This window comes from Urocitellus parryii, chromosome X (assembly GCF_045843805.1).
Source record: "Urocitellus parryii isolate mUroPar1 chromosome X, mUroPar1.hap1, whole genome shotgun sequence".
NCBI classification, from domain to species: Eukaryota; Metazoa; Chordata; class Mammalia; order Rodentia; family Sciuridae; genus Urocitellus; species Urocitellus parryii.
In genome coordinates, this window is record NC_135547.1 from 107,396,563 (window position 1) to 107,412,616 (window position 16,054).

The 16,054-nt window shown below is 32.9% G+C and overlaps 1 protein-coding gene across 8 annotated transcripts in view; it reads right to left on the bottom strand.

The window, feature by feature from the left end:
* Positions 1–7,988: 7,988 nt before the first annotated feature.
* Positions 7,989–16,054, bottom strand: part of Gk (glycerol kinase) — an 80,497-nt gene continuing 72,431 nt past the window's right edge. For 4 of the 8 annotated variants that reach the window (XM_026402624.2, XM_026402622.2, XM_026402619.2 and 1 more), the window contains 2 exons: positions 11,666–11,752; positions 9,004–10,056 (listed from right to left, as the gene is read on the bottom strand). In XM_026402624.2, coding sequence (XP_026258409.1) covers positions 10,046–10,056; positions 11,666–11,752 — 98 coding nt within the window. In that variant the 3' untranslated portion in view covers positions 9,004–10,045. Of the gene's footprint in view, positions 8,254–9,003; positions 11,562–11,665; positions 11,753–14,750; positions 15,389–16,054 lie in introns of those variants that run through there. The other 4 variants (XM_026402621.2, XM_026402623.2, XM_026402620.2 and 1 more) reach the window with 4 other exon arrangements.

Here is a 16,054-nt window from a genome sequence, read left to right on the forward strand (position 1 = left end):
CAGTTTGGGAAGCAAGACAATCTCTTTGACTACATCTTTATGGTGAGTATTTTTAGCATCCATCCATACATCTACAACTAAATTTCTCACTAATAGTGTAATGCAATGATGAATGTCATTACCTCCCTTGGATAATAATTAATTTGGATTGCTCAATTCCAATGTAGTTCATGATACTTTTAAGAGTACTATATTAAAGAAGAAAATTTAAATTTCTTATTTTAAATAAAAACAATTCCATGGAAAATATGCTTTACTCAAAAAAATGTCTTTGGGATTAGGATGGTGAAGTTGTTGGCTCAATAACTGTTTTATGATTAAAAGAATTTAATCCTGTTTATAGCTTTTTAACATTGACATGAACTTATTGTGATCTTTTTAAATATTTTTTTAGTTGTAGGTGAACACAATACCTTTATTTTATTTTTATGTGCCGCCCAAGCGCTCTACCACTGAGCTACAACCCCAGCCCCCTTATTGTGATCTTATATTACAAGTATACCCATTGTCTCATACAACTGTATGAATTCATTTTTAACTACATAATATCCTATAAATTAGATTATTCATCTTTTTCCAAATTAGCTAGATTTTAATATATTTGAATGCTACGGTGCTTATGGTGCTTAGAACATTTGATCAAAATGTTGATGGTTTATAGTAATATAGAAAACTTTCTTAATAGCTTTGTAAAGTTCAATATGTAAGAAGCTAATGACAATGATAATAGTTAAAAAAGATTTGCCACATATTGAGACCATAATTATGCTATACAGTTAACACGACTTTATTTTAATTTGGTCATGTTTATGGATTATTAGATTCTTTCTCTTTAAAATTTTCTACAACCAAATAGGTGAAAGGCAAAAATAATAAGAGTGAAAAATAATTTGGTTTGTATTGGGACTATAATGGGGACTGTATTTTGCCTTGGAATTGGTTGATTCTATTACATATAGTATTTAAACAATCAATTATGAACAGAGGTTTTTATATTATTTTTAATTTTTTTTAGTTGTAGATGGACACAATACCTTTATTTAATTTATTTATTGTTATGTGTGCTGAGGATCGAACCCAGCGCCTTCCTGCACGTGCTAGGCCAGTACTCTACCACTGAGCCATAACACCAGCCCCCAGGTTTTTATATTTTATTATTTTATTTTTTAAGAAAGAGAGAGATTGAGAGAGAATTTTTTTAATATTTATTTTTTAGTTATCGGCAGACACAACATCTTTGTTGTATGTGGTGCTGAGGATCGAACCCGGGCCGCACGCATGCCAGGCGAGCGCACTACCGCTTGAGCCACATCCCCAGCCCCGGTTTTTATATTTTAAAGTTTCAAAAATAAAACAGGACATAACCAAGAATATATTTGTGACTGAATAAATGTAGGCAAGTACATAGTGTGTAATTACCAAAGTTTCAACTATTAAATGATGAACTTTAAGTTATGAAGATGAATATCTATAAACCTGACTTATGATATATTGAAAAGTCTAAGGAAAAGCAAAGATGCAGGAGAGTGTAGGTGAATTTATGGCATCAGTTAAGCTTTTGGTTTTTATCATCTAGCATGAAAGCACCGTGTACATCTCCCAACGGTGCTTTTGTTTAACTTTGATTACCAAAGACTAATTTCTACATCACTTGCTGCTGGGAGCAATTTCTACATCACTTGCTCCCCACAGTCACAGAGAATCCTTGACTGTGGAGAGCAGCTCCATCTAGTGGTAAAATTTGTTTCTTACACGAAACCAGCTTTTCAAAAGGTAACCAGATACTATTCTAGATGGCCTTTAGCAAGCTGATAAAAGTTTAGACTACAAGTGATGGATTTGGAAAAGATTGGGAATATTGTATGGCCTATTCCTTAATAAATGTGATACTTGACACATTTCAGCATAAACGACTTGGCATGTGTGTATGTTATAATTATTTTATTGGCATTATGGTGTCTTCAGATTCAACTGGAAAAAAAAAAAAACAGCACCACTAAATTTGAAGTCCTGTCTACTATGACCAAATAAAAGAAACCTGTGTTAATACAGCTTTACACTGTACCTTCCTCAGTCCTTCAAGATGGGGGCAAGAATCTTTGCCTTGAGCTACTTAATTTCTTGGCTCAAGCCAAAAATCTGAGACAAGAGTATGGATGGAGGATTTTCTTTCCTTAATTTTGAAGGCCAATCTTTTTTTGTGGGGGAGGCCCATGTGGTTACCAAAGAGTAGTTCAATTAGCTAAACATAGACATTGGAGTTAATTAGGAGACAGCCATAAAATGCAAGACTCCAGAGTATATGAAGCCATTATAATAGGTATAGGCCCTCAGCCCTAGCATACATCTGTGTGTCTGAGAGAGAAGGAAAGGGAATGTACTGTTGTGGAAGAACAAATGTGTACACTGGACACCTGGTAAAAATTTCCCTTCAATAATGTCTTACTTGTGGTACCCCAGGATCTTGAGCATGCTAGGCAAGCACTTCACCACTGAGCTACATCCCCAGCCCCTTTTTATTTGAGGCAAGGTCTTGCTAAGTTGCCCAGGCTGTCCTTGAACTTGTGATCCTCCTGCTTTAGTCTCCCAAGCTGTCCCTTCAGCAATACTTATTCCATTCTGTAACCCATAGAATAGCCCTGATCTTGGGTATTCTAAATGTACAGACTTAATAGAAAGTCTACAGAACTCTCGTATGCTCACATGTGAGTATATTGAATAAAAATAGATACTCTGCCTGGGCACAGTGGCACACACCTGTAATTCCAGCAACCCGAGAAGCTAATGCAGTAGGATTGAAAGCTAACTTGGTGAGCGAGACCTATAGATGCAGTTCAGTGGTAAGGAACCTCTGCATTCAATCTCCAGTAACCCCAAGTTACTTGGTGTGTGTTGGGGAGTAGAAGTACAACTTTACAGGATATACATATACACATATATATTTAACACATAGAATTAGAGAATTAACTCTGTCCATGGAATGGATAAAGATAACATTGAAATACAGAAGGATCCTGACAACTTTGTTTTAGTCACTACTCATGACTATTCTTTTAAAATCAATTAGCTAACACAGATGGTTACTTTAGAAGACTAGGGCCTCAAGATTTGATTTAATTCTCCCTAGGACAGTTTTTCAGGTGAAAATATCTGAGGCCCTTTGAGTTCTCTGGTAAACAGTCTCCTTAGATGTGGGTCAGGCATCCTTATACTGAATTTATCACAGGAAAGCCCAAGTATATTTTATCTCTTGGAATACCATTCAGGTTACAAAAAAAATCTGGTGAAGGTACTTAATCCTAACCACAAACCAAGAAAAAAATGTGTGTGTGTGTGTGTGTGTAATGACTAAAGATATATATATACACACACACACACACACACACACACACACAATTCTTAAGTTACTGAATTAAAAAAATAAATTAGCTAATACTAACTAACAATAACATTTCCCTGAGTGTGAGCAAAGAGAACTAAAATAACAAACACCATAATGGCAAACAAACAAACAAAACCAGCATAGGTGAAATTGGATAATTGGTTTGTATGAGAGCCCAATTTTCCCTTCTATAGCAGTTGTTAACCATTTTGATTATCACGCTACTGTTTTATTTTACCCCATGTCTTTGTGATCCTTTGAAAACATGTTCAGAAAAAAAAACAAATTCCAGTTTTATTAGTGCTTCCTTTGGACCGTACTGAACTAGAACCTTGCAATAAGAGGCCTTGTGCCAGGTATGGTGGTTCGAGCCTTTAATCCCAGACACTCAGGAGGCTGAAACAGGGGATCGAGAGTTCAAAGCCAGCCTCAGCAAGAGTAAGATGCTAAGCAATTCAGTAAGATTCTGTCTCTAAATACAAAATAGGGCTGGGAATGTGGCTCAGTGGTCCAGTGCCCCCGAGTTCAATCCCCGGTACCACCTCTCAAAAAAGAGGCCTCGCATCTAAATTCAAATCCAACAGGATGATCACAATTGTTTTTCACATGAGACTTTTTGATCCAGAAATTTTCTACCCTTAACATGTGAGCTTACAAATGTATAGCTATTAAAAATTGTGGAAGGCACTATGTAGAAAATAAAACAAATGGGAATTTATTTTTGAACTTTTAAAATTCACCTCATAACAAGTGAATGGTTAAGGGTGAAATTATTTTTAGGATATAATTTCAAATATAATTTTAGGATATATTTGAAATTATACCTCTTCTGTATTTGAGGTGCTTAAAAATTTTTTTGCTGGGAAACAAGATTTCAAACTTTTTTAATTGAGAAGGATGTCAGGATAAACAATTAAACTGATGGCCAGTGAGTGATAGATTTAGATTCAAACAATCATGAAGGCAATATATCTTTTTTAATATGAAATAGATCAAGTATTACATAAATAGATCAAGCACATAAATGTAGGGGATATAGTAAATACATGTGTACTTACCATTAAGCAGTGTCAAATCTAAAGATTTTGTGATATTTGCTGTAGCTCTTTATTTTTTTAGAAACAGCTTTTCAGGCTTCAGGGAAGATCCTTTCCATCCCCCATTCCAGAGGTAACCACTCTAAACTTGGTTATTATCTCTAACCATGTTTTATACTTCATGTTCATTTGTATGAGGTACATGGTACCTCATATAATCTTACATGTTAAAAAATCTTTATATAAAGTTTATGAATATTCAAGATGTGTGAAATATTCCCTTAAGGCTTGGGGGCATCAAAATGATAACCACAGGGATTATTTTAGGATTATGGATGATTTTTCCATTCTTTGTAACCTTTTATTTTTCCAATGTCCCTTTTTCTTTTGGTACTGGGGATTGAACCCAGGGGTGCTTTACCACTATGCTACAAACCCAACACCTTTTTATACTTTGTTTTAAAGCAGTATATTACAAACAAACCTACTGTTGTCTTCCAGAAGCTTTGTAGAAAACAAAGAGCACATTTAGTAGAAAATTAATCAAAGGCTGACAGTTTAAAGAAGTTGGGAAGAAGTTGATAAACAGATAAAATTAAATCTTTAAGGAAATTAGGAAATAGCAGTTAAAATTTTCACTTAAGAAAAAGTCAAGTTACTAAGAATTATGATAATGTTGTGGTTAATACTTTCAGAAGACTTCCTCTTCATTTATTAAGTTGTTTTTTTATTTTTGGTGGGGGTAGTGGGGACCAGTTATCTGCATCCTTTATTATCAGTATATTCTATTGAGCATACCATAAAAATCCCTAGAGGGTGAATGGAAAGGCATCAGTGACAAAAGCACCTTAGTTTTTCCCCAATATTAAACACTTGAAACAGTAAGTTAATGGAAGTGGAATAAAAGTTCCCCAGCACCACCAAGAAAGAGGGGAGAGTCAAACTTACTAACTTCCATTTTTCAAGGAATAAATAAAATTCATTTTAGGGATCTCAAATTCACATCCCATCAGGGACTAGGTATTTGTTACTTTACATAGTGCAAATTTTAAAAATAATTTTGTTTTAAATGAGCCCGTGGGAGTGAATTTGGCATGTAGATTACTAACTCATGACCTCTGATATTTTAAATTACTTTTAGAGATAGAACTCATATATTAGAAAATGCACCCCTTTCAAGTAAAGTCAGTTTTTAGTAAATTCACAAATTTTGGCACCCTTCACATCTAATTCGACAATTTTCATCACCCCCCAAAGAAACCCCATACACAGTAAGTTCCCATTTTTCCTTCCTTGCCCCTGGCAATCACTAAACTTTCAGTCTCTATGGATTTATATATTCTGAACATTTTATATAAAAGGAATCATACAATATGTAGTGTTTTGTGTATGGGTTCTTTCATTTTGCATAATATTTTCAAGGCTCATCCATCTTTTCAAGACACAACAGTACTTTATTCATTTCTATGGCTGAATAACATTTACTATATGGATATACAACTTCTGTTTATTAACCCATCAATGGATATTTGGGTTGTTTCCTCTTTTGGCTATTACGAATAATGCTATAATTATTCATGTGCAATGACTTCTGAATTTAAGTTCAAATTTTAGTTTTATAAATAGTGGATATATTAAACATGATTCAATAGTATACATGCTAACACTTAAGATAGTTCAAATATATAGTGATAGTAAGATGATTCAAATATATAGTGAAAGTTCTTCCCATCCTTGTTTCCCAAATGTCCAATTTTCATTCCCTCCATTCTGTCCCAGAAGATGAACACTATTTTTATTTTTTATTTAGGTAGCTGGGATTGAATACAGGGGCACTTGATCACTGAGCCATATTCCCGGCCCTATTTTAGAGACAGGGTCGCACTGAGTTGTTTAGTGCCTCTCCATTACTGAAGCTGGCTTTGACTTGTTCCTCCAGCCTCACCCTCCCAAGCCCCTGGAATTACAGGTATGTATGCCACTGTGCCCAGAACTCCATTAATCATTTTTGTATTCCTGAAAGCAAGATAATTTATTTGTGCTGGGGTTGTAGCTCTGTGGTAGAGTGCTTGCCTTGCAAGTGGAAGGCACTGGGTTTGATCCTCAGCACCACATAAATATAAAAGTATTGTGTCCATTTACAACTTAAATAAATTAATTTATTTATTGGAGGAGGGGTGCTGGGGATGGAATCCAGGACCCCATGCATGCTAGGTAACACTCCCAGGCTTTTTTTCTTTTTAATAGAAATGTGCTTCTCAGTACCTTGATTTTTCACTTATCTTGAATTTTATTTTTAGACAGTATCTTCATTCTCTTCTACACATTTCTCTTGAGCAGCTATACCACAGTTTATCTACTCTCCTTTTTATGGTTACTTTGGTGATCTAAATATTTGCTTTTTACAAAATTCACTTGTCAACTAGTCATACAATAATAAATAACCAATGAGATAAATACTATGAGATTTAATAATGAAAAATAAAAGAACTACCATCCTCTTAATTGTTATGTCATTAGGTAAAACTGAAACTGAAAAATCGGTAATCAAAGATATTGGCCTAGTTAAGCAACGTGGGGTTTTGTATGGTGAGGGAGCAACCCAGGGCCTTACACATGAGCAATTTGTTTTTAAACTACTTCTTCTCAGGATTTTTTATAGCCCTCAAATTTAATTTAATGGGTCATTTTCATTAAATCCAATACAGGGAAATCTAAGAGGTTTTTGCCTATAGGAAAGACTTAAGACACAAACCTATGAAGTATAGAAAATGTAGCAACCAAACTGCTTTCTCATTTTTCTAATTGCTTACTATGCGAATATATTAAGATACTTGTTAAGTTGCAAAAACAAGGGATCAACTAAACTTCAACATTTAAATATTAGTTAAAACAAGCTATTAAACAGTTTGCTAAAAATAATTTTTGTCACAATAGGCAGCAGGGGAGAGAGGAGTGGAGGTTCGCCAGATTGGACAGGAGGGAATGGGGGGAGAGGAGGAAGGGAGGAAAGATAGGAATGTGAAAGACGGCAGAATGATTAGGACGTAACATTCCTATGTTCACATATGAATACATGACCAATGTAACTCCATATCATGCCCAACCACAAAAATGTGAAGTCATGTATATCAAAATACATTCTACTGGGCTGGGGTTGTGGCTCTGTGGTGCAGCACTTGCCTGGCACCTGTGAGGCACTGGGTTCTATCCTCAGCACCACCTAAAAATAAATAAAATGGAGGTATCGTGTCCATGTACAACTAAAAATTTTTTAAAAACATTCTACTGTAAATGTATGACTAAAAAGAATAAAAACATTTTTACATCTATTACTATTAAGTAAACATGGGATAAATAGTTCCTACCCTATTGTTAATGTCATTAGTTTCTATGCTATGACAATTTTTATTGGGTGGTTTCTCTGAAATAGCTTCTACTTTTCATTTTGCACAAGGCTACAGTATACCAATAAACATTCCAAAGTATTGGGCTTTGGACACTTCAAAAATGCATGAAAAACTCTTAAGATATCATCACAGAAGAAAAGATGCATTATTTATTTTACTGATTAGTTGGAGAACAAAAGACTGAGGTGTTGGCTATCGAGTTGAGAGAACAATGGTACACTAGACTCCACTGACTAACCCAGGTAGAGAGAGGCTGGAAATGCTGAGATGGAACATTTTAGTCTGTTCTAATAGACTGATTAAGGTGTTCATCATTCCAGAAACTATTTCTTCGGCTGTTGTTTAATTCTTCCGAGTATGCCTGATCAAGTGCTAACAGCTGAGTTTCAAGTTTGCTGAAACATCTTTGTTAATTTAACTTGATCTAAATGAGAAATGCAAGTAAGAATGAGGGGTCAATTTATTTTGTGTAAATTTATCATTAAATATCAATGTGTACAATTCAAACATTTACAAATCTTGCAATCTGTAAAAAAATTAATGTAATATTAAGATTATCTGAACAGTGATTTGCACCATTATTTACAATTATCTCAACCTACCTTTGTAGAAAGGTAATTATGTTTAAAAGTATCCCTGCCAAAAAGTGATAATTTCACAGTACCTTTCTTTAGTATTTGTGTCACTTAAATGCCAGCATCAATAAAACCCAGCACATTTAATAATTTAGAAACAGCACAATCAGAACGGTAGATACAAACTATGATGAATTCCAAACAAAACCTCTTTTATCAACATATAAATATTTTCCCATTCGACATTGATAGAAGAAAAGAATTAGGAGGCAATATTTTCTTGTTTACTAGAAAAAAATAAAACTAGGTGAATTCTTATATAATACTAAATATTTTGAGAAATAATTAGTTTCACTGGAAGGCATTTCTAATGGTAAAACTTTTTTCATTTGTAATATGACAATGAGCATTGATAATTCTCTAGCATTTCCAGATTGAAAGATTGTCTTTATTCCTACATTTTCCTTTTGTTTTTAAAATCTGACATTCCCTCAATCCCTCAAAAGAATCCCAAATATATAAAAGATTAATTGAAACAAAAAATAATTTTATTTTGACTAACGCTTGTGTTTGAGAACAATGTTTACTGTAATATTCCATAGTTTTCTTTTTTAAAGATATATCCAGCTAGACAATTAAATAAAAGGTAAAGTATAAGAAATATAGCTGAAATCATAATAAAGTACATTTTCTTTTATTGACATAGGAGATATACTTAAATTTTAAATATTGGCTCTTTAAGAAAAATTTCTCTTGGTTAAATAATATGCATAACCGTTGCCCAAACATGTATACAGCTGTTTTCCCCAAACTATTTATATACATAGTAGTCCACTTAAAACCAGCCATGTTAACCTACTAAATACAATGTGCTCCTAAATTTATAAATGGGCTACCAGTAGTATATAAAATATATAGGCATGTATGTTATACATATAAAGTAAAAAAATATAAAAAGGAGAGATGGAAGAAATAAGAAAAAGAAAACATCCTTTCCTATAAGATCCAGACAAAAAGTCACTCTAATTAGTCAGACAATGTAAAATACTGAAGCATTTCAGTTTTGGCAAATACTTTTCAGAAAAATATCCAAACTATGAGCTACTAAATTGTTGTCTTAATAATTTTAGTAGAATTTTACATTTAAACATTCAATGAAGATGTGGTTTTCTAATATATAGAAAAGAAAACTTTTGGCAAACCAAAAAAAAAAAATCACTCTTTTTAACAGGTTAGTATTAACCCCTTAATCAGGCATGTAAGGTGCAGATAATCAAAATCCTGTTCCGTTAGCATCTGAATATGTTTGATGAAAGACTCCAATGGACAGGATCTGAATTCTTCCTAAATCTTAGAGGGAATGGGGCAGGATGTTACGACAATGGAGGGGGTCAGCCCCAAAAGTAGCTGGCCTAACCTTAACTGTCAGTGTTAAAAAAACACACCAAATATTTCTGTAGCATTCTTTCTGCGGCATTTTCTTTATCTCAAGCCACAGGTCTACTTGGAGGATCATGCAGCAAGTGGCTTATAAATAAAATCAGAGTCTATGAATAGTGTCATCACATTAAGAGACAGAATTGCTGGATTCTCTCATTACATAAAAAGCTTGCATCTTGGGAATCCATGAGTTGGAATTATTTATGGGATACCTAAAATAGGGGACAAAAACCATATAAATCAATAAGACATATATGAAATTCAGGAGTAAAAGCAATGAAGACTATTCAATCATTTATTGAGCTACAAATTCAATGATTTCAAAATACTGCCTTCTAGTTAAAATGCAACAAATGTAACTAAGCCTATTCCAAAATTGGCAAATACAACTACTGTTGCTAGTTGTTTACAAGGCAAACAATTCCACTATTCTTGAATTTTGGTATATGTCACAAAAAGAACCTAAAGATGGTGACAATATGCATTCTAGAAGCCTACCAATTTGAATACATACCATCATTATGCATCTCAAAATACTCGGGATAATGAAAAGTAACAGAATAGTTTCTAAAAGTGTATGTTTATATTTCTCTATAAATTTAAATTACAGTTCTCATTGCAACATTTAGAGTCTTCCACTAAACATTCCCGAGAAGCAGAAAGAGAACAGACATTTTCTAATTCCATATAGATTTATGTATACAGAATCCCTTAGCACATTAACACTAATACCAGGATACTATTAGTACACAAGCGATGATTTGAAAAAAAAATTATCTTGAGTATACTTGAATATGAAATCTAGTTTTAAATTTTCATGCAAGTAACTCAAATTTTTCATTAAAAGATAATATAATGTTCTGATATGTAATTTTCATTTCATAACACACAGCACTAAACTGACGATGCCAAACAAAATAAATACTTCTCAAATTTCTACAAACAGATGTTTCTCCCACATTAATATGTTTAAAATTTGCATTTTAAATCCAGGTCATCATCATATTAACTAAGAGAGATAATTTAACTCTTTCTGTAATCATTATGATTTTATAAAATGTTTTACTTTCATGGAAACATATAAATAAGAAGCAACTTGTTTCCATTTAAGCCAGTAATTTGAAGAAAAACTGAGCTATCATCAGGAGAAACTTCCAAAATGACTACTATTTAAATAAACACAGATTATGTTTTGCATTTCATAATATGCTGAGACATTTTACTTTACAAGAATATTCAGTAGCTGTTAATATGCAAAAATAATTCAGTTTTTGTTTAATCTCTAATTTACATAATAAATTTTAAAATTTCAGCTCACCAAATATATTCTTTTAACTAAAATAGAAGTGACTACAAATCTTCTCTGATTTTAGAGTTTTATAAGAACTCTACTAACATGCTCTGGCTTAGAATCTTGCCAGAAATGAACTATCAAGTCTTGTTTAGCAAATTTTCAAAAGTATGAAAAACAATTTATATACTTAATTAATGTCAAAATTACACTTTAACTTTCATCAGTCACTCTGAAAGTCCTTTCATTTAAACATTAACATTTGTACTCTTCCACTTTAACTTATTGATGTAGCTGACAGCAGAATGTAGCCCCTCAAAGAAACTATCTACTAAAAATAAAAATTTAAGCAATGTCAGTCCTTAATTCCAATTGTTCCAAAACATTAATTGATATAATTATATCTTTCATTGATTTTCCAGGTTCCTAAACACAGAAAGAATGAAAAACACTGAAAACTTTCTGCTGAATTATACATAAACACATTAAAGCTAACTAATAACAATTGTCTAATTTAAAGAGTAACTAACCTGAGATGTACCTTGCTCCGATTAACATTACCATGCTACTCACTATAAAAATGCCCAAGGGCAGACTACAGAAGATACTAGGGTCACCTGTGGTCATCCAAGTAGAAGGGAATTCCAGTCAAGCAAACCAAAAGAGAGACACATAATTACAATATTTATGTTAAGAATCACATGATAGCAAAACAAAATAAGTTATAAAAATAGCATATTCATAAAAGCTAGCAAAGAGTTATTACTTTAAATCAAAAATATAATCAATATCAAAGGCTTATGACAGATAACAAACAATACAGAGACCATGCCACAAGTAGCCAAGAACATAATACATATAGACCAACATTAGCCTTCCACTGGCAAAGCCAAAGAGAGCCTATGGAGAACTTTTTGGGAGGCTGATGAGTTTTGGGCTTTTCTCCCCCAAAGATACTAAATGATCATATTCACCAAAGTTCAAATTATACATCCTTTGGCTGTCAGAGAAGAGTTATATTAGTCTATTAAAAATGAATTCCAAATCCTTTCTTTGCTAAAACATTGATTCAGTCTCATTTTTAAATAGATGTTGATGTGTAAGGAAATGTACCTGTAATATATTAATCTACATTTTAAAATTACCCAAGAACAACTATTTTTGTATTTTCTAATCTGATATCTATTGGAATCCTTTTTTAAAGAACATTCCTTATATATACCCATTTTTTAAATTTAAATATTACATATTTAGGGCTGGGGTTGTTACACAGTGGTAGAGCACTTGCCTAGCAGGTGTGAGGCACTGGATTCGATTCTCAGCACCACATATGAATAAGAAAAGGTCCATTGATAACTAAAAAAATATTTTCTAAAAAAGTAAAACAAAAGGGGGGGTACTGAGGTTGTAGCTCAGTGGTAGAGCACTTGCCTAGCATGTGTGAGGTACTGGGCTCGATCCTAAGCACTACATAAAAATAAATTAATTAAATAAAGGCATAAAAACACAATAATGGGCTGAGGTTATGGCTCAGTGGTAGCGCACTCGCCTGGCATGTGTGAGGCACTGGGTTTGAGTCTCAGCACTGCAAATAAATAAATAAATAAATAAATAAATAAATAACAACTAAAAAAACCTTTAAATACAATAACATTATTAAAATAAAGTTTAAATAGATTATATATTTAGAATATATAGTACTTTTTATTTTGGTGTTGGGTATTGAACCTAGGACTTCCAAGCTATATCTCTAACCCCTAGAATATTTAAAACTCTTTAAAGAAGAAGCTTATTAAAAAACAATGCCTAAGAGTTGAGGAAGCATAACCATTAGACAGGGGCTTCACTGAAATGTGGTTAAAGATTCTCTGTGGGTGTATTGTGTGATACAGTAAACTAATGACAGTAATTTCTTTGCTTTTCAAGGAAAGGATTTTTCCTCCCTCACCATGCATTTCTTTCCCCATAGAGGTAATTTTTCATTAGAAGGACATTATCCATTTTCCCTACTTTGTCATTGTTTATGTTATTTTTGTTTTCAAATAAAATAGGGTTTTGTTCCCTATTTATACTGACTGCTAAGGCTTGGATATGAGGTTTCCCCAAAAGCTCTTGTGTTAATTTAGGAATGTCTGGAGGTGTGAAATGATTGGATTGTGAGATCAGTAACCTAATCATAATCAGTCCATCCTAGTGTGAATGGACTGTGTGGTACCTGTACCCACGAGGAAGTATGGCTGGAGGAGGTGGGTCACTGGGGACATGCCCTGGAAACATGCATCTTCCCTGTGGCCCCTTGTGACTCTCTTTGATTCCTAACTCAGCTGGGATCTGAGCAGCTTTCCTCTGCTGGGCCCTTCCTTCATGGTGTGCTACCTCACCTGGGGACCAGAGCAATGGAGGACCAACCAAATACTGAACCTCTGAAACCATGAGCTCAAAATAAATTTTTTCTGGGCTGGGATTGTGGCTCTGTGGTAGAGTCCTTGCCTACCATGTGTGAGGCACTGGGTTTAATTCTCACCACCACATAAAAATAAATAAATAAAATAAAGGTATTGTGTCTATATACAACTAAAAAATTATTAAATAAAATAAATTATTTCTCATCTTGTAGGATATTTTTGGTCACAGCAATGAAAAGCTGAATAAAACAGGGACCATATTTTAATTAGATTTTAGAAAAGGAAAATCTATGTTCTGGTTCTCTTACAGCAAGTTATAAGTTATGCTAAGGTACAACATCTGCTTTTTTGGATATTCCTACAGTGAATTCTATTTTGAAAAGATCTGAAGATTATCTATATTCAGGAGTTGCTATTTATATATAATGTTAATGAGGCTATTTCTCTTTTGGTGGAATATATACATGTTTATATATTACATATATACTTATATCACTCATATATGTATATATAGTGTTAATGAAACTATTTCTCATTAATTCTACCAAGAGAAATAACTTCATTAAAAATATCCCACCTAAGTTGATAGTAACTCTTGGATGCAGATAAGTCTAAGATTATCATATATAATTAATATAAATATATTGATATATTATCATATATATAATTAATATACATATTGATATTATCATATATATATACCCATATGATATTACATTATATACATATACTAGTAATATACAGATACATATTAGATAATATATAGTATATGTATATATAGTTATATATGTAATATGCTTGCTATTTGATATGTATAATATATATAAACCAATTTGACCTGCTTTCAAAATGCCATTATGGTGGGTTGGAGCCCAAACCAAGTCGTTGTTTGTGATAAACCTTCTCTAAAAAACATCAAACCTCCAATCACTTCTACATCTAAAACACATAACAAATGTATATTAATAATGCATTCAAATATAGTTACAAGCAAAAAATAAATGACTGTTCTAATGTTGACAAAGTGCTTTGGAAATCAAGCAAACAATACTCTTCCCATAATTTAAAGCAATTCTAACATCCTTTCGAATTTATTAAAATAGGGCCCTTTGTAATTCTATTATCACATAGCTCATTATATTAGTTATATAGCTTAAAAGAATATAATTAGCAATTTATTAATTAAATATTATTTGGAGCTTATTAATAAACAGCTTAGAAATACCCCACATATTAAATCATGTTTTTAGAACTTTGACCTTAACGCTACTATTGTCTAGCTAAAACAAAAACAAAAGAAAATCTAAAACTCTCAAAAACTCAAATTACTTTTGTCATCAATGCTGATAAGCAGAACTGAAGAAATGTAATTTTTTGTTTGTTTTTACCAACTTTTTCTTAGCATTTTAAATTAATTGATAGGTATATAAACAATGGGAAATGGGAAATAGGTACATAAAAATGGGAAAATTGATTTGGGGGGAATTCTGCAATTAAAAGTTATATCTTCAACTACCAATATAGAGAACTGTGAGAGTACAAGGTATGGCATACAAGGAGGAAGACAGGAAGATTGTGCTATTAACAAAAATTCACCTACTAAAAGAAATCTTATAACCCAACTTCTCATTAATTCAGGACAATTAAAAAAGAAGTCAGGTACCACATCTATTACATCTCACATAACATATGTATATAATGTAACATCACATATAATACATACATCTCACATAACTAGCATTATGCTAAAAAAAAATAAGTATGACTAAGAAGTGTAATTGTAAAGGATCTCAAAATTGCAGTCTTGAAAGAAAGGCTTGGCTGTCATCTTGGAAAAGGCAGCTGAATCTGAGAACAAAAAGGATATCAAGCTCATTTTGGAGAAAAAAAACGAAAGCTCCAAAAGTAGGAACATCAGGACTGAAAATACAGATCACACACGGAGCTGTGGTGATAGATTGTTCTAGAGGCTTGTCTTAAAAGCCAGATACATTAAAAGTGGTTCTAGGGGGCTGGGGATGTGGCTCAAGTGGTAGCGCACTAGCCTGGCATATGTGGGGCACTGGGTTCGATCCTCAGCACCACATAAAAATAAAGATGTTGTGTCCACCGAAAACTAAAAAATATTTTTAAAAAGTGGTTCTAGGGGGTAGCTCAGTGGTAGAGCACTTGCCTAGCATGCATGAGGCACTGGGTTCGATCCTCAGTGCCACATAAAAATAAAACAAAATAAAATAAAAGCATTTTGTCCATCTACAACTACAAAAATTGTTTTTAAAAAATTCAAAAGTGGTTCTATACTCACTTTGGGGGTTGCAAGGCAGGTAATATTTCATTTACAAATCTTCTCCATTAAAATATATTCCTAATCATATTATTGGCCATTGTTTTGTTCATTATACTCTTGTATTTATCATAGAATTTAATTAAAGGCAGTTTGAGGCTGTTTAAATCTAAATGGTTTACTTGGGCTAAATATCTTCCTGCCTAAATGATTTGAAAAGTAAAATAGTC